Source organism: Larus michahellis, chromosome 6, assembly GCF_964199755.1.
Source record: "Larus michahellis chromosome 6, bLarMic1.1, whole genome shotgun sequence".
In the NCBI taxonomy this organism is placed as follows: domain Eukaryota; kingdom Metazoa; phylum Chordata; class Aves; order Charadriiformes; family Laridae; genus Larus; species Larus michahellis.
In genome coordinates, this window is record NC_133901.1 from 55070140 (window position 1) to 55090979 (window position 20840).

At 40.9% G+C, this 20840-nt stretch overlaps 1 protein-coding gene across 1 annotated transcript; it reads left to right on the forward strand.

Annotated features, from left to right (window-relative positions):
- The first annotated feature begins 116 nt into the window (after positions 1–116).
- NOC3L (NOC3 like DNA replication regulator) lies at positions 117–18419 on the forward strand. The gene is made up of 21 exons (XM_074590284.1): positions 117–290; positions 1608–1815; positions 2104–2227; positions 5037–5194; positions 5306–5362; positions 6868–6998; positions 7651–7812; positions 8563–8656; positions 8866–9041; positions 9251–9379; positions 9847–9978; positions 10350–10430; positions 11020–11120; positions 11588–11660; positions 11737–11800; positions 11888–11959; positions 13338–13519; positions 13746–13874; positions 14493–14590; positions 16435–16519; positions 18271–18419. Exons 1-21 carry the CDS (start codon positions 282–284, stop codon positions 18400–18402), a joined length of 2397 nt encoding a protein of 798 aa, XP_074446385.1. The 5' UTR covers positions 117–281; the 3' UTR covers positions 18403–18419.
- Positions 18420–20840: the final 2421 nt, after the last annotated feature.

Sequence of the window (20840 nt, forward strand, 5' to 3'; positions counted from 1 at the left end):
GCTGTGAGGCTCCGCGGTGATGCCCCGCGGTGATGCCGGAGGTGTTATACTCCGCTCCCGGAGGGGTCGTTTCGGTGTTGGAGCACTAAAAATAACAGATTTATTTACTTAGGAAGCGGGAGCCGCCGCCCGCCGCAGCACTCCTCTCGTTCCCTCAGCAACGGCTGCCGCCCTCCGCCGCCAGGGGGCGCTGTGGCCGCGGCCGCGCGGGGCGGGGGGAGGGCCTCGGCGCGGCCCCGCCGCTTCCGCTGCCGGTACCGCACGCGCTCGCGGCCGCCGCCATGAAGTCGGTAGGACGCGGCTGTCGGGGGGAGGCGGGCGGGCTGTGGCGGCCGTGGCAGCGCTCACCGGGCTTCCCGTTGCCCCAGGTGCCGCCGCGGGGCTGGCACGGCGGCGGCCCGGTCGGTGCTGGGGGGGAGGGCGGCCGCCGGTCCTCCGCCGCGGGCTCCTGGAGAGGGAACTGCTTTCCTCTGCCGGCTCCGCCTCCGCCCGTCGGCGGTGGGTTCCCGGCAAAACACACCTTCACCTCTCGCCCCTCGAGGGTGGTTTTGTCAGAACCGGGGGATGGATGAGGAAATGAAGGGCCGTGTTTCGTCCCGCTGAGGAGCGTGGCGGCGGGGCGGTGACGGCGGGGCAGCCCGCGGCGGGCCCTGTCCGCCCGGCCCCGGCGGCGGGGCCGCCTCGCGGAGGGGAGGAGGCAGAGCCCGAGCCCACCCCGGGCAGGGCCGTCGTCCTCTGCAGCTGCTCTGGCCCGGCGCTGCCCGTAGGCACAGGGACAACCGTCAGCATTGCTTGTCTCTTCAGCGCTTTACCGATAGTCAAATCTAAAGAGGGAGAATAAAGGTGAACTGGCAAAATTTCCTCATTCGAGGAGCCCCACCCTGGGCCAGCCACTTGTCCCCCCACCAAAGGGACACCCCACCACCACCCCCATAACCCGATGGCCCGTTTTCTCTCTGTAGCCCTTGCCTTTCCATACTCCCGCCCTGAGCTGTTCTGCATCCGATTCCATCCCCAACACTCCTGGGAACGTTGTGTGGTTTGGCGCTGGGTGCCTGTGTTGATGGAGCTGTTCTTGCAGCGCGCAGCTACCTGTCTTCCATGCAGCTACCGGTTATGGGGAGTTTGGGGCTGGAGAGAGCCAAAGCTCAGCGTGAGGAAATGTGCTGCGTGAGGACGTTTCCATGAGGCTGTGGCCTTGTACCAGTACCTTAACGTACCCTAAGGTACCTTGTACCTTATTGTGTGTTGGGGAAGGATGGCATCCTCAAGAGAGGAGACAGAGTGCTCGGGAGCACATAGGGCAAAGAACTGTGCCCTAGCAGTCTGTTTACCGTACTTTGAGTGTTCAGGTTTCTAAAAGTGATGGACGCAGGGTTTAATAAAATAGTTGTCTGAGAATGTTTCTGTAAAACATTCTTTGCAGGTCTGTCTTTTCAAAAATGTAACACAGCTGGGTAAATTTGGAGCTAACTCATGATACCATTTGGAAGAAGCATGTTCTCCTGTGACAGAAAGATGAACTTAATGAGATCTGAAACAGTGTAATAAATTTCACAGAGGCTATGAATATGTCAGTTACTTGTAGTTTTCTGTTTGTTCCCTAGAGAAAAAACACAAAACGAGTTCCAAGCTTTCGCAAGTTACTGAGAACTAGTAAAATAAAACTTGACAACAAATTAAAGAATAAACAGTACAAGCAGCAGAGCGCTGCTAAGAAGTATCGAAAAGAACAAAAGAAACTAAGGGAGGCTGTCAGAGATGCTATCTCTAGAAAACCTTTTCCGCTGGAAGAATGCAAGAAAAAACAAGTTGGTAAGTGTTTGCTCAGTTTTATTTTTGTAAGTGATAAAGTACAAGGGTTACTAAATATCCTGCTGCATGTTTAATTTTCTGTGTACAATAATTGCTGCTCTTGTTTCAATGAACAAAAGGGAGAATTATGAAAAGTAAAAAGTTCCATTCTGGCAACGCGATATGACAGCTGGAGGTGGTAGAAATGTGTTTGCTCTAATCATTATTGGATCTCACAATAACGGGGCAGTTTCGAGGTCTGAATGTACGTACAGGATCTTAATTTGTATGCATTGTCTTCTGAAATAGCTGAAAAACATGAAGAAGAGGAAGAAGATGCTCTTCCCCTGGACATGATGGATGAAGATGACTTAAAATTAATGGAAGATTTGTCTCAAAAGGCATCCTTTTTAACCAGAGATCTTTCTTCTAAGTGAGTGTTGTGATGTCTGTCTACTTTTTGTACTAGTTCAGCTTTGTGGTTAATATGTAATTAATATGTAATGTAATACATACATCAGGAGGTCAGTTTCAGTCTGGTGTTTCTTTTCAGTTCCAGTTTAGTGTTTCCTTAATCTGTCAGTATATTCAGTATTAATGCATTGATGTGCATCAGTACATTCACCTGTTCTGCCTGACCTTCAGGATACTGTTTCTGCAGTGTTCCCTCCTGTGAGGTCCCTAGCTGTGAGATGAGTAGCACTCCTCAAACTGGAAAAAATACTTTAATCTGTATACAGAGTACTTTTTTCTATATGTAGAGTATTCAGGATGTTCCCTGGACATTGGGCCACTGTACTTTCCATATTGGATTGCAAATTGCTGTAAAAAAAATAAAGGCTCTGGAAGCCGTGTCTGTAAATACATACAACACCAAAACATTCATACAAAAAAATTCCTTACCAGTTTTCTGGAGCAAGGTGTTAGGCAGAGTTCACAATGAAGTACACAGAAAGATAGTTCTACAGAGTATTCTAGTTGCATGATTGTTTGAAAATCTTAACTTGCCTTTTCTGATGACTGTGAAAAGACTCTGTATGCCTAGCTGCTGTAAGGTGGTTTTAATTTGCCCTGTAAACTCCACGTTTCTTCAGTGCTGGAGTACTTGTTTCAGATTGAATGTTGAAATGAGCAAAAATCATTTTTTCATTGTTTTGAAGAAGAGAGAGCATTTCTTTTAGCTTTTTTTTTTCTAATCCCAGTACAAATTAATTTGTTAATGCTGATTGTAGTTACTAATTAATAATTTAGTCTCGTTTTTAAAGAAAGTAGTAAATGGCTTTTTATTTCCAGAGTTAACAATTGTGCTGCACTCTACTGATTGGTCTCTTGTAGCCAAATTGCAAGTTCTCGCATTATAATAGTTTTACTTCAAACCTTCCCCTTCCCACAAACAAACTAGATGTCACATAAGTTTAAACACAAAAATTATTATGTATTTTTACTTGGTGACATTTTTCAAGATGCAGTTCTTCGTGTCTCGCATTCATTATGACAAGCATTTTTAGAATGGTGGAAAAACGCAATGGAAGTAGGTGCTCTTTTACCTGTTTTACTAGCTTTTATCTCCTTTCATAGTGTTCTCTAAAACTGCAGAATTTGTCTTTTTTATCTGCTTTGCTCTGATGAACTATAATTATTCTTAAGAACTTGTGAAATATTACCTCACTTATAAATTACATGTTCACATTAGCACAGACTAAATACTTATGTTCTTATATACTTATGTGCAGGTTAAGAACATATCCTGTGAAAGGTTGGTACACTACACTGCATTATTTCTGTTATGCTTCGAGAGTGGGGTGTGACACTGGCTTTCCCAGTCAGCAGAGTAGAAAAGTGACGGTAGTAACAGTAGAAGTTAACACGGAGTAGGGATAAATAAAAATGTGCACTGACCCACTCATTATCACATCCTGGTTAAGCCTCGCCTGGGAAGTCAAGGCAGTATAGAGCAGAGCGGGACATCTTAAGGAAGACACTGGACTGTTTGTCCAGTGCGAGGGTCCTTGTCCTGCTTGCTTGCTGGTGGAATCTTTCACGGCAGGACTGCTCAGTGTTAAATTTTTAGTGAGCTTCAGCCCTGCCAGGGCACCTGCTCATGCCGTGGGGAGGGAGGCAAGTAAAATAGCACTCTGGCCTAGGTGAGAGACAGGCTGTGCTTAGGTCTTAGTAGTTTCTACTTTACATCTTTGTATTTTAATCAGTCTTTTCCAAAATTTTTAATATTTTAGGGATGAAATCATGTTTCCGAGGGGTGTTTGCGTTTGCAAGTTTCATCTGATTTGTTCACTGTTGCCTTACTTGAAGGGTCCTGGCATCCTTTACTGCTACATGAATGGGAGCAGTGCCACCTCAAACCCACCAGCTAGTACTAGGGTTTCCAGATGTCTGGTATGACCCAGTATTTTCTTTATTCTCAACAGATCAGTCACAGACGTATAGAATTCCTGTGCTTGTTGAGTAGGATTGGGTACACAGGAAAGGTTTGATCTGCACAGGGACAGCAAGGCTGAGGCTGGTGCGTTGTCCTTACCATGCACGCATAGGGTGACTGTCGTGTGTGCAGGAAATCTGGGTAGACTCTGGGATATAAAACTACTTCTCATACAAGTGATTTTTACTTTCTGAAGCCTAGCAGTCTCTGAGCCCTTAGCTTTCAGAATCCTTCAGATGTCCATAGTTGAAACTCTGCCCCTTACAAGAACAAAAGCAGTATTCCTGTTATAAGACAGACCATGTGGCTTCAACAATATGATTCCTTGTTCCTGGCTTTTAGTTTTTTAGTAAGATAAACAGATAACACATTTCATAGTGTACCTGTACTATAAGCGATTACACCAATTAATTATTTTTTTTTTAAATTCAAAATCAATGCAATTTTGCATGCGTGCGTTTACACTCATATGCCAATGTTCAAAATGCACAAAGTTGGCTGACCTGCCAGATTAACTTAATCTCGTTTTGTCTTTGCTCGTTTAACATTTAGTTTCCTATAAAAAGGAGATGGGAAGCACTGTATTGTCCTGAATTTAAAGATCCTGTACAGATCCACATAAAAATTGCTTGATTGAGTGGTGACTGGTGTGGTCAGAGGTGAACACGCTCAAACATTCCACTTAATAAGATCAGCCATCATTTATTTTTCTGAATGTGGACACTTAATCCAGCTCATGTCCTGTCATACATGGTTCATGTCTAATTTGATGGCTAATTCATTTAGTTTGCCTTGTATTTTTCAGTGAACCTGTTCACATCAAAAAACGAAAACATGAAAGTGTGATGGACAAATATGAGAAGGTGCCAAGACGCATGCAGACTGAGCCAGAAAAAGAACTTATCCATCTGCTCCCCATCAAAGACAAGGGTGGCATTATTCCCCGAACTATGGAAAAGCCAGGTAAGACACGGATTCTGGAACTGGTATAGTAGCCAAGATGTACATAATTTGTTCTTTTAAAATTCCACAGCATTTATTACATGCCTGACACAAGACACTCTATTTTTGCAGTTCTCAATGTTGCACAGGATGAAGAAGAGGATACAGAGGAAGTGGAGGAAGGAGAGGGTAATAAACATCATGTATGCTTTCTGTTGTGCGTTTTTTGTTGTTTTTTTTTTTTTCCCCAAACATTGTGGTTTAACCCCAGCCAGCAACTAGGACCATGCAGCAGTTCACTCACTCCCTATCTTTCCCCTAGTAGGGTAGGGAAAAGAGGGAGAAAAAGAGGAAAAAAAAACAAACCCTGAGAGAAAGACAGTTTAATGGAAGAGAAAATAGTAATAATGGTAAGAGAGTATACAAAATTGTAACGCAATACAATTGCTCACCACCTAATGATCGATTGCCCAGCCTGTCCTGAGCAGCGATCATGGATTCCTGCCTCCCGATCAACCCTCATTTATATACAGAGCAGGACATCTATGGTATGGAATATCCTTTGGCCAGTTTGTCCTGTCTATGCTCCCTCTCAGCTTCTATGGGAAGCTGAAAAAGTCCTTGACTCAATGTAAGCATTACTTAGCAACAACTAAAACAGTATGTGTTAGCAGCATTATTCTCATACTAAATCCAAAATACAGCAGCTACTAGGAAGAAAATTAACTCTGTCCCAGCTGAAACCAGGACACCAAATCACTGATTTATCTGAAGAGTACTTTGCTGTTCCCTAAAGAAGCTTGTAATTTAAGTGCATTTTGTTTAGGGTGTTGCCATGTTTCCACCAAAGCATAACGGTGATTCAGAGTTTGGTTTCTTACATGTTAGTATCTCAGGACCTGAGCAACAGCTGGCTTCAGAATCTCTTTCTCTAAAATTATTTTGATTTTCACCTGGAACTGATGTTTGCATGACATTCCTTATTGATGTGTCATCTTTGCTAGTTAGAAGGAAAATCTTGGTCTTAATTTAAAGAATATATGCCGTGGTTCTAGTTTGATTACTCTGAGATAATTTTGAAATGCAGTTCAGGACACAGACTTGTGTAGGCTTTTGAGTGTCTATCTTTGACATTTTTTACTTAAAACATCAGAATACCAGGAAATACACATTTCAGTTTGCAGTTTGCTATCCAGTAAAGGAGTAATATGCAAATAACTGTTGCAGTTGTAACACTGCTAATTCTGGGTCATTATTCTCTAATCTGAAGTTGAGGAAGTACTTGAATACTTGAAGCGAAATAACACTCAGAAAATGCAAATAAAACAATTGTATTTTTAAAAGAAAAAGTGGTGAATAATTTGCTGCAAATTGCAGAGCACTGCAGTTTCTTGGCACAGTTGGGGTCATATGTTGAGTTTGTATGTTGCCACTGTACTTAGGGGTACCATTTGCAGATTGAAAAACATTTGGTCCAATTTTTTTTTTCAGGTGTAAGATTTTGGAGTGGAAGAAGAATTAATCTCTGGGTTAATATAAGATCTAGCAAGGTCCTTCTTTTACTGTGGAGTGGCATGTGTTACTCTTCTGTGGGGCTATCACAGTACCCATCTGAAATGCAGTATCTGGAACTGTAGCATTTGTTAAGTGGCTTCCATAGTGACCTTCCTTTTAACTCTCACACCTTATGCTAGACTTTAATGAAGAACCCCTGCCTGTTCTCACTCCTGAGGAAATGGCTGCTCAAAGGAGACAAAAGCTGCAGGAAAGGAAGATGCACATAGCTGCCTTAGCATCTGCCATTCTCTCCGAGCCAGACAACAACGTAGGTAGCATTGACTTAACGTGCATGTACGTGTGCCTGTGTTGTGCAGTAAGTCAATAAATAAGTGACCAAAAGTGACCAAACAATAGCAAAAGCAGAAAAATACATGAGTAGAACAAGGAAAAAGTTCAGTGTTGTATCACTTCTCAGGGGATGGCAAACAGTGAAACTGCTGCCATAGGTTGGTGCAAAGGATTTGAATGAGGTGAAGAACCAGATGACTCTGTGCTGTTCGGGAATAATTTGTCCTTCTGAATACTTTTGGTTTTAGGAAATACTGTCTGTGATATTTCCTGTCCAAACTACCTTGTTCCTTAAGCGTGACCTTATTTAAGCTCTCATTTCAGGGTTGTATCTGATAGTTCTCCATGTTTCAGGATATGATAATAATTTTTTTTTAATTCTGTGCAAATTTGTAATAGCAGGGTAGTTTGAACATTCCCGAGATAATTTGTTGAAGTATCTAGCGTTTCTTGGCTCTCTATGCGGTGCTAAGTAGAGTCTGAGTAACTGCTGAGTTAGTTTTCTCTTTCTAGTATTTAAAAACGGGGCACATTTCTCGGGGCAAACTTTTGCTGAAATGTACATTGTGCTTGTATGTTGGTTTGTGAGTGATCTTCAGCTGACTTTGTCTGACTCTTCTCTTAATCAGATTAAAAAGTTGAAGGAACTGCGTGCCATGCTGATGGAACAGGATCCTAATGTGGCCGTGATTGTTCGGAAGCTGGTCATGGTTTCTTTGATGGAGATATTCAAAGATATTGTGCCTTCTTACAAAATTCGGCCTCTAACTGAAGCAGAAAAGGCTACCAAGGTGAAATACCAAATTTCTTTATAGAGTATTGTGAGTAGTTTGGATTTTTTTAAGTTATGCCAAATATTAATAGTGATTTGTTGAATATGAATTTACAGTTTTGAGCAAAGGGTGACAAATACACAAGTTCTTGTGGAAATTCTGAAACTGTGATACTTTCAGGGGCAGAGGTCTTTGTTTTGAACCTTTAATTCTTATGTACTTCGTTCAATAAGTAGGTGATGTGCTGGTGGTAATGGAGGAAAAAAATAGTATATAAAAGAGGTATACCAAACCTGGGTGACTTTCATAACAAACTGTGGAATAAGACAGTGTTTTGTGTTAAACTGAAGGGAACTAGAAAGAAATTATGCAACGTTAACACCTAACTGGCACAGATTTCTTTGAGATGTGTTTAGTAATTAGCTGAACAAATGCAGAGTAAGTTGTTTTCTGGAGCTTGTTTTTAACCAATTCTGTAGAAGGTAGCGCAGTTTAGAGTCATGACCTTAAAATAACATCTAGTTACAAATTTCACTTCAGTCCCTATAAATTAAATAGGCCTAGTTGGAAAAGGCCCTCTAAGCACAAGAACATGTACAGAAATATGTAGAAATATTTTAATAAATTTCTAGGAATGTCTGCCTAGAAGAAAAATATACTTAGGTATCTGTTATTTGTTTTAAAACTTCTTTTTTTTTCTCCACCACTCACAGGCTAATTTCAGGATTTAGCTCTCCAAATAAAATTTAATTTGTATTATGTTTACAGGTTAAAAAAGAAACTCAGAAACTGAGAGAATTTGAAGAAGGCCTTGTGAGCCAGTATAAATTTTACTTGGAAAATCTGGAGCAAACGATTAAAGGTACAGTTAGTGCTTCCCATTTTTTGTAGTAAATGTAAAATTGTTTGCAGCATTACAATTTACCTCCTCTGATTGAATACTACCTGCTGTCTTTGAAATAGTACTTGAATGAAGTATGAAGGAGCATGCCTGCAATAACTAAAAATGTAAATATTTAGAAGCTCCCCTACATTCTGAACAGTAATCACTAAAAATAATATTTTGTGCAGATTGGAAACAAAGGAAGCTGAAGAAAAGCAATGTCATCTCATTAAAAGCATATAAAGGTCTAGCAGAGATTGCAGTGAAGTGTCTATGTGAGCTGCTTGTGGCGCTACCCCACTTTAACTTCCACAACAACATTATTGTTCTCATTGTTCCGCTCATGAATGATGCATCAAAAATGGTAAGTTATTTTCTGATTAGGGAAAGAGTTCTTGTTTTGCATGAAAAATAATGTATTTCTGAGTTTATTCCACAGATCTTGTGGCTGTATCTTTTTGCTGTTTTACAGGCTGTGTCCACTTTCTAATTAGTAAATACCACCAGTATTACCAGTTAGCTGTTGTCATGGACTTGGCTTTACAGAAGCATTTGTTTGAATTCACTTTTCAGATTTCTGAACTGTGCTGCGAGGCAGTTAAGAAGCTCTTTAAACAAGACAAGTTGGGCTGCGCTTCACTCGGTGTAGTTAAGGTCATTTCTGGTCTTGTGAGGGGTAGAAATTACGATGTCAGACCTGAGGTAAGAGTCTTTCTGTTGTACTACACAATTTTCTTCTGTCAACAGTTTAAAAAAAATCTGTAAGTTAAAGTTAGTGCAACTGCTGGCTACAGATAAGCAGAATTTCCTCACTCTGTTAGAATACAGGCAACTTAGGAGTGGGCTGAGGCAGAGGGTGAGAGAGAAAGAGATGGGCTAAGGGAAGGAGACTGGGAAGAGGAGATCAGATCCTGACAGAGACGTGGATTAAGTCAGGCGGGGGGACTTGAAGTGAGAGAGGCAGATGGAGGAATGGATAGAAATGGACAGTGCTGGGGGAGGAACTGGGACCAGAGATGAGAGATACAGGTATGAAGGAACAGGAGGGGAGTAAACAGAAGAACCTTTGACTAGCAAAGCCCACTACCTGGAATGGAACTCAGGATTTTTTACCCTCCATTCCTCTGCCGCAGATCACCTTTTATTGTATTTCTTTTATTTTACAATAGGTGTTAAAAGTATTTCTTCACTTAAGAATTAAGGAAGTAGAATTACAAAAAGATTCTGAAGACATTGCACCAAAGAAGAAGTTCATGACTTACAAAGAGAAAAGAAAAAACCTTTCAAGAATGCAAAGAAAGGTATGATGTGCTTTTTCATGCTTTGCTTCAGTGATTTTATGTAGCAAGTTGTTCTAGCAATGATTGCACTTCTCCTGTTGCCATTGTTAACTCTCAGCATCAGTGATTGTGTTGTACTTGAACACTTTTGAGGTTCTACAGGGAATTTATTATCTTACCATTTTTTTTCTCTTTCTGGTCTTGATAATGCCATTGGTTGTTTCTGATAGGAAGGAGTATATCTTAGTCGATTACCCTGTAGCATCGCAGCTCCAACTTAAGCAACTCACTAAGCATGGAAGATTTGTTCTCTGGGTATCTTTGGAACCTGGATATCCAGGCTGATTGGAAAGATTTAATTTGTTATCTTAAAATCAACTGTATGTTTTCAGTGGAGGAAAGCAGAAGAGAAACTGGAACGAGAACTCTTGGAAGCAGAAGCGTCAGAAAGCAAAGAAAAAAAACTGAAACTGGTAAATAATTTAGAAATTACTTTCCTACTTTTGCAAGGTAGCCGCTCCTAACCCTTTTGTAACCAAGTTCTCCCCCGCATCCCAACCTGTCAGCATTCCACACCTCTAGATAATACTGGCAACTTACAAACATTTTGCCTGTGCCAGAGGTCTAGGTTTTAGTAAACCAAGCCCTCTCAGTTTACCCAGGAAAGCCAACTTAGCCATTCCTGCTTCCTTCTGTTCTCTGTGCAAAAAAAGTACTTGAATCCATTGACATATATCCTCCAGGTGCCCTGTTCCATATGACACTGTGTAATGGCTGTTACCAGCCTCTCAGAGTGGCGTTTAGGCAAGAGAGGAGTATGGCTAGCGTGGACTGAGGGGAAGGGAGACAGTTTAGCGAGGGGGGGTGAAGGGATAGAGTAGGGAGCAGGAGAGCAGGACTTGAGCCTTTCACCATAGGAGAGCAGAGGTGGCAGTGCCAGGACTGGTTTGGAAGGCCTGAGTGCAGGCTTGGACAGAGAGGAGTATTTTCAATTGAGTTTAAGTCAAGTAGAAATGTCTTGTTTTCATGCTTCAGTATTTTTTTTTGTTTTCTTTCCTTCAGCACACAGAGACCTTGAATATTGTATTTGTAACATACTTTAGAATCTTGAAGAAAGCTCAGAAGTCTCCACTTTTGCCAGCCGTGCTAGAAGGTCTTGCAAAGTAAGAACAGAGTCCACTTTCTTCTGTGTGTGTTAGAGAAGACATAAAGCACCAAAGGGATTTTTGACTTGGAAAGGGGTTTATAAGCAGTGAGAGAAGACTATCCCTGAAACATTTGTTAAAATTCTTTTATTTCTCTGCTGAAGTTTTCACCTACTTCTAAAAACATTTCAATGTGATGTGAAATTTCCCATGATAGAATTGGTGTGATGCAAACCCAGGGTGTGATGTGATTCCATTATTTGGTCTGATTATCTCCTCAAGAACACTGAGCATGTCTCTGGCCTATAGGGAAGCTGTGATTAACAGTTAGGGGCTGTGAAGGGGCCATCTATGTGAAGATAACAGTTAATCACCATTTGATTTAGCTCTGCTTTTAAGGTGTGGATTCTGGCAATTCAAAATAGTTTGAACTGAGTTTGCAGATAATGTGTATAGCATAAAAATAAAAATCCCTTTGATTCTAGGTTTGCTCATCTCATAAATGTGGAATTTTTTGATGACCTGGTGATTGTCCTTCATTCTCTCATTGCATCTGGGGTAAGTTGAGCTCATTTTGTTACAGTTTTCCTAAAAGTATGTTCTTTGGGGTACTTAATCAGTTTTGTATTCTTAGGATTTAAGCTATCGTGAGAGTCTTCATTGCATTCTCAGTGCTTTTCATATACTCTCTGGTCAAGGTAAGAGATGTTTAAAAACAAACTTTTGTTTAATATCGTCTGATAAATTAGTGGAGTAAACGTGTTTATTTGGGATTATGTTAATAGGTGATGTTCTTAACATTGATCCGATGAAATTCTACACACATCTATACAAGACACTGTTCAGTCTACATGCAGGTAACTCCAGATTCTCATTTTCATTGTTCACCAAGATAATGTTTATTCTGCTTATTTGATATCATAGCCCTAATATATTGTTAGTAAACTACAGTTGTTTTGGATACCTCAGTTCTGAGAAGAGTACTTTATCCTTTTTTCTCAAGTTGCACATTGCAATACTGCAATACTAATACTAGAAGTATTATTACAGAATCACAGAATGGTTCGGGTTGGAAGCGACCTTAAAGATCATCTAGTTCAACTCCCCTGCCCTGGGCAGGGACACCTCCCACTAGACCAGGCTGCTCAAAGCCCCATCCAGCCTGGCCTTGAACACCCCCAGGGATGGGGCATCGACAGCTTCCCTGGGCAGCCTGTTCCAGTGCCTCACCACCCTCACAGGAAAGAATTTCTTCCTGATACCCAGTCTAAATCTACTCTCTTTCAGTTTGAAATTGTTGCCCTGTGTCCTATCATTACACTCCCTGATAAAGAGTCCCTCCCCATCCTTCCTGTAGGCCCCCTTTAGGCACTGGAAGGCTGCTATAAGCTCTCCCCAGAGCCTTCTCTTCTCCAGGCTGAACAACCCCAGCTCTCTCAGCCCTACCATGCAATACATGGTAACGGGTTCTAATCATGTCTCTTCATTAGGGAATGCCGAGTATGCTCGGATAAGCATTTATCCTGTCCTCAGTATAAGTTTTTTGACTTCCTTATAATTGTTTCTTTCAGTGGCAATTTAAAAATTATCTATTTTTTCTCTAATTCTTTCTCTAATAGAGAAAAATATCTTATTTTTTTTCTAATACAGTTTTTAAAATAATTTCAATTTAAATTCTGGTTTCTAAAATCTTCTGATTTATATTTCTGATTTTTTAAATTCTGACATTCTTATTTTCTAATCTAAATTTTCTAATAATTCTGAGTAGCTGAATAGTTTATGGAGAAAAGGATACTTATAAAGTTTGAAATTAACATAATTTTAATTAAATTCATAAATTTGTATTCACTAAGGAGCAAAGATTGAGAAAAAACATTCTACAATTCTGGATGGCTAAAAGACTTGATCTTTGCACTGTTTAACAATTTATAAAAGATGATAGAATGAATGCACTTAGGGTCAAAACACTAACTGCTTCTAATGTTTAGACATTTTTGATGGAACGAATATTTTCTTAGAAAGGAGCACAGAAACAATTATACATTTTTTTCTGCTCAAAAATGGACTGTTTTTACCAACAAAGGATGGATGCTTCTGTCTGTATCACATGCTGTGCCTGAACCTCCTAGCTTTCATGCTATTTCTCAGGTTCCAGTGTGCAGACAATAGCAGAGTATGTAGCTGTATGCTCCTCAAAATGGTTATTTACTCTTTGTGTGAAATTCTGCTTTTGAGGTCGTACCAATGATGATATAGAGATTGTGCTCCAGTGCCTGGATGTCATGTTTGCCAAGCGGAGAAAGCAAGTTTCCCAGCAGCGAGCTCTTGCTTTCCTGAAGCGACTTTCCACGCTTGCCCTTCACGTGCTTCCAAACTCCAGTGTTGGGATCTTGGCAACAAACAGGGTATTAATGCAAGTAAGTTTTACTTGTTAGAATTTTTAGCTTACTGGCTAAATGTTATTGAATTTTTGACAAATTTGTTTTATGCAAAATATTTTCAAACATCTTAAGGAAGAATGAGGAAAACAGAGTATCCTTAAATGCTACTGAGACTGAATAGCATAGAATGAATCCTGAACTTAACCATGTTATAATTGGATGTGTAATATAAACAACTCAGTCCTTTTTTTGTGTGTTGTAGATATTCCCAAAGATGGACCTCTTACTAGACAACGAGTCTCAAGGCAGTGGAGTTTATCTCCCAGAACTAGATGAACCGGAGCATTGCAATGCTCAGAACACAGCGCTGTGGGAGCTGCATTTACTGCAGGTTAGTGAGTAACTGAGCGATTTGGGAAGTAAAAGTCAGGAATAAATAGCTGCTAAATGGTTTTATATGCTTTACACAAATAGAGAACAGAGATCTTCAGGCCTATCAATCAAATCTGGGCCACATACCCTATTCCATACAAAGACGGAGAGCAGCACAGTGGTACTGGGCAGGAATGAGCTCAAAAGGGGATGCTGCACATCCCGTGTGATAGCATCACACTGGGTCTTACTGCAGGCTGCCTAATAAGACTACTTTGGAGGCTTTTAAGTTCCCTTGCAGTCCAGCCCTTCTGTGGGGAGCAACTGACACCTTGATCTGTCATTCCAGCCAGGGTTTAGAGTTTGGGGCTTTGGGAGGGCTTCCTCTGCCCTTTCTCCTGCCTGCTAGGGGTAGGAGTTAGGTTAACTCCAGAGAGTTAACTCCAGTGAATAAATGTATGACTGCATGTTTTCATTCACTTAACCCCAGAAACTGACCAATTTTCGGGTGCTGTTTCTCTATCTAAACCAAAAGCAGAACCTTCCATCTTATTGAAATGGAAATAAATGCGAGAAACCATAGATAAATACATTATCCCTTATCCCTCAGCCAGCTGCCGCCTTTCTTTTCTTTCAGAGACACTATCATCCAATGGTGCGGACGTTTGCAGCTCACCTTATTGCTGGAGCTCCAACTGAAGGCTCAGCAGCTCTTCCACTTGATTTGAGCCAAAGGTGAGTTACCAAAGAGTTCTGTTTTTAAAAAGAGTGCCCTGAAAAGTAGCTGTTGCTCATACTTTATTAAAGGAATCTCTAAAAATAATTATCCATAAAATTAAAAGATTCTGTTCTTCAAACTCACTGTCTTTGTTCTTCTGCCAGCACAGAATGTTGGCTGCCTTTTTCTTTTTTTTTCTTTCTTTTGAGGCTTGTTGCCAGGCTGTGACAAGGGTAAAATTCTCAAAGTGCAGTGTGCTTTCTTCCCACGGGAGCAAAATATCTGCATCAGCAGCCCTGATCTGAATATGGATTAGGATCACTGAACCGTGGCTGTCCAGCATAAACTTGGAAACCAAGTTGCAGCCTAATGTCCCTAGTGTGTTAAAACACAAGAACAGCCATCTTGGTTCAGACTAAGGGCTAATTCAGCATCCCCTCTTCAGCAGTGGCTGGAAGCAGGTGCCTCTGGAAGAGTAAAAACAGGGCAAGTGTGTAAGACACATGCTCTGAGCAGTGTCCTGGCCTCCAGCTGGTTTCAGTCTGGTGGATTTCCTGAACCTGATACCATTCTCTTGTTTATTACCACTTCGTGGAATTCTTTTCAGAACTGTTCAGTGTCCCTTGAACCAGAGCATGCATTTTGCAAATAGAGCACTGTTTGGTAAGGGTTCTGTGAGTCCACAGCTCATCACGTTAAGACCTACCTTCTTTTGTTTTGAACCTAGTGCCAGCCTGCATCATTTAACAGTCCCTGGTTCTTGCCCTGGGAGGTAGAGTGAACAGGCTGCTCTAACACGCTCTTTCGGTGCCTCACCTGACTTGGGAGATCTCTGTCATATTGTCCCTCTGGCTACCGTCTCTTCTGGCTGAAGGGATCCAGCCCAGACAGGAGCTGTTCCATACTTTTCATCATCTTTGTTGACTATTCCTAAACTTTTACCAATTCAAGTGTTTCAAGATGAGGAAATTGGGAGACTCAGATACAATATTTGAGACGTGGGTGATCTGTGGATTTGTATACACTGATGTAACTATTTTCTGTTCTGTTTTCTTTTTCTTTCCAACTCCAAACAGCATTAAGGTCACAATCCCATGAAAGCATCTATCATAACAAGTTTTTTTTCCTTAAGTGATAGTGGGCAACTATCAACTTTTATGCGACGCTGAGATTGCTTTTCTGTGTGGGTTTTTTTTCCACGTTAAATTTAATTTGCCGTTTTACTGACCATCTCATGCAGTCTATCTGCAGTTCTTCACAGGCAGCTCATTCTTACTACCACAAATAACTTGGTACTCTCCGGCTCATCTTTGAGTGTGTTGAAAAGCAGAGGTTCTGGCACAGACCTCCTGGAAATCCATAGTTTCTTCCTGCCATTGCAAAACATAGACTCCTGTCCTCTCTTTCCTGTCTTTTGACCGGTTCTTGGCCCATGTGATGGTCTTCCCTGTTCTCTCATGGCTGCTTAGTTTTCATAAAACCCTTTGGTAAATAAACTATTGGAAATTCAGGCAGATTGTATCAGCTAGATATAACCTTTATCTGTATTTTTTTATTTTACTTTTTAAAATTCATACAGGGCAAGCAGTGACTGCCTGGACCTCTGGCAAGTCAACAGAACAGTTTTCTTGTCTCCCATTTCATCTTCTGTCCCCCAGCTGAATATTTAGACACATTTTACTTGCATTGTTCCCCAGCTGTTGGTCTTTTCCAGGTGATGCTCATTTCTCTGAGGAGTTCTCTTAAAGCATGATGAGAGTATGAATGGCACATGTGTGGGAGAAGCTGCTCTTGGTTTGGTGAGGTCTTATTTGAAAATGTATCTAATGCCATTTTTCTTTCACTGTGGTTTTTGCTACAGGCCTGCTACAGAACTTTTTGAGGCATACAGTATGAGGGGAATGACCTTTAATCCTCCTGTTGCATCAGTAACACCCAGAAGAAAGGTACCATCTTATCTCTCGGTGTCCTTTTTTTAACCACGATATACCAACATAACCTGTATCTGCTGCAATATATATTGCAGTGCCCAGGCATGAGCACACTTAAGTTTGGCTTTCTGGTTTCTGTATTTTCTGTGTCAAGTACCTTTTTTTAAATGGTATAAAATGGCACTGACTATAAAGAAGGAAAAAAGGCTGTATGAATAGTTCCACCTCCCATAGCATCAGTTAATGCAGCAAAATGAGTGTGATGATAGCTATTATTTTACTTATCTTTTGCGTTCTGCAGTGCTTCAGTGCAGATTTCTTGGCCCTTTTCTGTAGTGATGAACTAATGTTTGTTCAAAAAGCAGTAATAAAAAGCCAGCTCTCTGTCCCCAGGGTGGGTAGTTGGCAGGACAGCTGGATTTCCAGAGCTTTTGATTGAGTATGTGGGAGGATACTGATCCCCATTAGCGTCAGTTTATAGCTTTAAAGTGTAAATTTGAAGGGAACAGAGAGCTAATGTATGAAGAGGAGAAATGGGTGTACACTGTTAAGATCCTCAGCGCTGGATGTGTTCCAGATGCCAACCTCCATTAAACATCCACTGAGTGGTGCATCCTTTAAAAAGTGGTAATTACGTTTCTTTATTCCCAATGTAAACATTATAACCTATTAACCTTGTTAGTGCCTCCAATTTGTAACTCAGTAATGTCAGTTAGAGCTTTGAGAGCACAATTTTATTTTCCATTTTAGAGAAGCAACTTCTGAAAATGTATTTGTACTGACTTACTCTGTCCTTTCACAATGAGTTCTTGAGGTGCCTGTCCTGGTAAGGGTGGTAGATGAGCAGCTCTGACAGAAGGCGACTGTGAACAGCAGATAGGAGAGAGATTGTGTAGTGCTTGAATAAAGAAGTGCACAAGCTCTTCAGGTAGCAGAAACAAAGGAAGAGGAAGATAACAGGGAGAACGAACTGTCCACAGGTGGTTACAAAGGAGATAGATAGATAGATAACTAGGAAGAAGACTAAGGGTCTTGCCTACCCTCTGGCTGTTTGGCTCATTTTAACAAACGTTGGCAGTATCCAAGGTTTACCCTCTCTGTCCTGCATGGTTTTCTCTGTGTGCCACGCTGCCATTGTCTGTCAGCACTCCCCCCCATTGACAGAAGCTCTGCATTGGAGTTTTCTTTCCCTGTGCACCACTAAAAGAGGATCTCATTCGTCCCCGAGTGCACAAAGTACTCGACTATGGGAGTGTTTAAGACTTCAACGGGGAGGTATAAATCACGTGCATGACCTTCCTCATCTGAGCACGAGGGAAGACTGGAGGGCTCCGGGTCTGGCTGCAGCCAGAAGGGATCTCTCAAGGCAGGGTCAGGGCATTGCGTTCTGACTCACAACCTCTGCCGTTGGCATTACTGCTTTCGCTCGCCTTTTCATCAGAGATGCTCGACTTATAAGGTGTGTTGAAGCAGCGTGTAAGCTCCGTCAGCGCTGGACGCTGTGGCTAAGTGTAGTCGGTATTCTTCTAAAGCCTAGTTTACAACAAAACAAAAAATCCTCACCAAAACCATGAGCTTATGAAGGGCTGCCTGACACATTGCGTTGTTGCCAGCGAGGTGGCATTTAGTGGTAGGCCAGGTACACCTCAGCTGCTTGTTCCGTGGGCTGGGCGCATGGGAGAGAAACAGGGCTGCTAATTCAAGCTGTGCATGGAAAATGCATACTGGCCTTGCTAGTAATGCAACTACTATTTTGTAATTTTCAGGATACATTCTCACAAATGGATGCATTTATAGATGAAGAGCTAAACAAACTGCTTCAACAACGCATCGGTGAGACTGTCGTTCACAAACCCTTGGATTTTGCTAAACATTTGAAGGCATCATCCTTGTCGTAAATGGTATCTGTCAATCAGTCATGTTCCGTTGCCTTCTTAATTATGGAGAAAGACTGGCTGAAAGAAATTTCCACTCATCATTAAAGGAGTTCAAGTTGGCTGACTACAGAAACACACAAAAAATGTAACAGCAGGTTTTTTTTCACACGTAGTTGAAGGCCTCTCTCGCCACTTCACCACCAAGCCCGTATTTCTCAGGGCTTGGGAACACCAATGACCAGTCAGATCGGTAATTTAAAAAAGATACAAAAACCAGGTCATTTTAAAATTGTTTGCAACCATGCATTATAGTATTTTTGTTTATATATTTTCTAAGTTTTATAACAGAATATAGACATACGTGTTTCTGAGAAATCACTGGGTTGTGTTGATAAATTAATAAATATTTTGGAAATTTTAATATAATACTGGCTTTGAGTTTAAGATACCTACAGACTTGGAATATGTATTGCATTTTTTTCTGGTTTTCTTCTGATGTCTCCTAACCATTTACCTCATCTTGAAATGTTGCATTTGGTGGGTTTTTTCCCCTCTGGTAAATCTTGGTATTGGCCAATTGAGATTACTAAATTCCACTTCGGAACTACCATCATGATTGAAGGCTCTACTACGATGTCTTCAGTAAACCACCGCTGTCGAGAATACTGGAGAAATTCAGGGTAAGAATGTAAATCTTTTTTCCTTTTTTTAATCTTAATTCTCCAAATATTATTTATTGTCTGGTTGTATTAGAATCCATTTTCAGCTGCAATCAGTAAGTAAAATATCTGAAATACCTTAAAAGTTAAGTATTGGCGTTATGCGAATTCCGTTCCGCAGGGGAGTGTGTCTGGCAGCTAATACCTTTTGTAGTGTTTGGTCTGTGATGTCTCTTGCTCAAGTCACTTAACCTTTTTACAATAATTAGAAAACATTTCTTTTTCTCTAGGGTATTTAGTCCTTTGTCCAGATATTTACAGTTTTATAAGTAATTTATTTTTGTTTTAATACATGTTTTTAGTATTAATCAGACAAATTCACCAAATTTCAAGTAGTTAAACATAAATTCGCAAACAGTTGTGAAACAGACATCTCGCTATTAACCGATTAGAAAATACATACTTTACTATGTAGATTACAAAACTGCGTACATCATACTGATGGTAACACACGTGTTTGTCTGTTGAGGTTCATTCCCATAGCTCTTGGGTAGTTCTTTCTAGTTAAGTGGTTGCAAATACGGATGCAATTTAAATTGTGAAAGTTGCAAGGGGGCCATTTGCCAGTACTTTGTCACTTCAAGAAGGCAAAAGCAGAGTCATCTTAAACCATTTATTTTTTTTACAACATATACAAATACAAGTTTATTCTTCAAGTCAGCGGAGAGAAAATAGTCCAGGTGGAAAAGTCGCTTTTAAAATTGTACATTTTACGTAGTTTCCAAACAATATAAAGACTGGCACATAGTGATGTTGCATTGTCAGAACACTTTGATATGCTTTAAGAGGCAAAGAACTGTACAACTAAGTAATTCTGAAATAGTCTAGACACGTATTGGAGCAAAATCTATTTACTGCTATTTATTTTTGTGTTTAATGTGCTAACTCTGCCAAATGTCTATCACTATTGAAGTTACAAAATATTTATCACAGACAGGAAAAAATGCCACCGTTGTTACATTTAGTGGACTACCCTAAAAGTAAACTGAGTTTAATAGTGGAATAGTAACAGCCAGCGACTGAAAACCAAATCGTAGCTGAAGCATTCGGAGAGCTGGAGCAGAACAAGACAGTTCAGTTTCAGAAGCTGCAGACTCAACCTTTCTCTGAAATGTAAAGCCACCAGCAAGTTCTTCCTTTTTAAAGACAAATTATGAATGTAAGAGAATGTGTTTATGAAATATTTAGGTATTTCTACGCTAAAGGCTTTAATTCTTGAAATCCCATGATTTCTAGCAGCAGAGGGCTTTCTAAAGATGGCTATTGAGATACTTCATCTAGTAATAAAAATAATGTGACTAGGTCTTAAAAATTAAAACCGACGTAGTATTTTTTTATTCTTGTAACTGCCAAACTTGGGATTAGTACGACAGAAACGGGACACCTCTCAGGCGGTAGGCAGTACCTCCCGGCGTGCCCCGCTCCCTGCAGGCACCGCAGCGGGGCCAGGCTCGGTGCCTGCCCAGCTTCTGTCCCACGCAGCCACACGACTGCAAGCAGCACGTGCTACGCAAGGGAACGGTAAGAAATTGGCAGAAGGGTGACAGTGGTTTTAAAATAGTATAGAATAAAATACTTCTGTATTTTTGCCAATAGGCAGCAGAGCGTGAGATTTCCACCTGTAAACTGTTCAGCGTGAGGCCTGCTCCCCCTCAGAGACTGCGTGTTTCTGGAAGGTGTTGACTATTTACATTCCTTTCTTTTAAACTTTATCCTGCAAGTTGCTTCCTGTAAATAGTT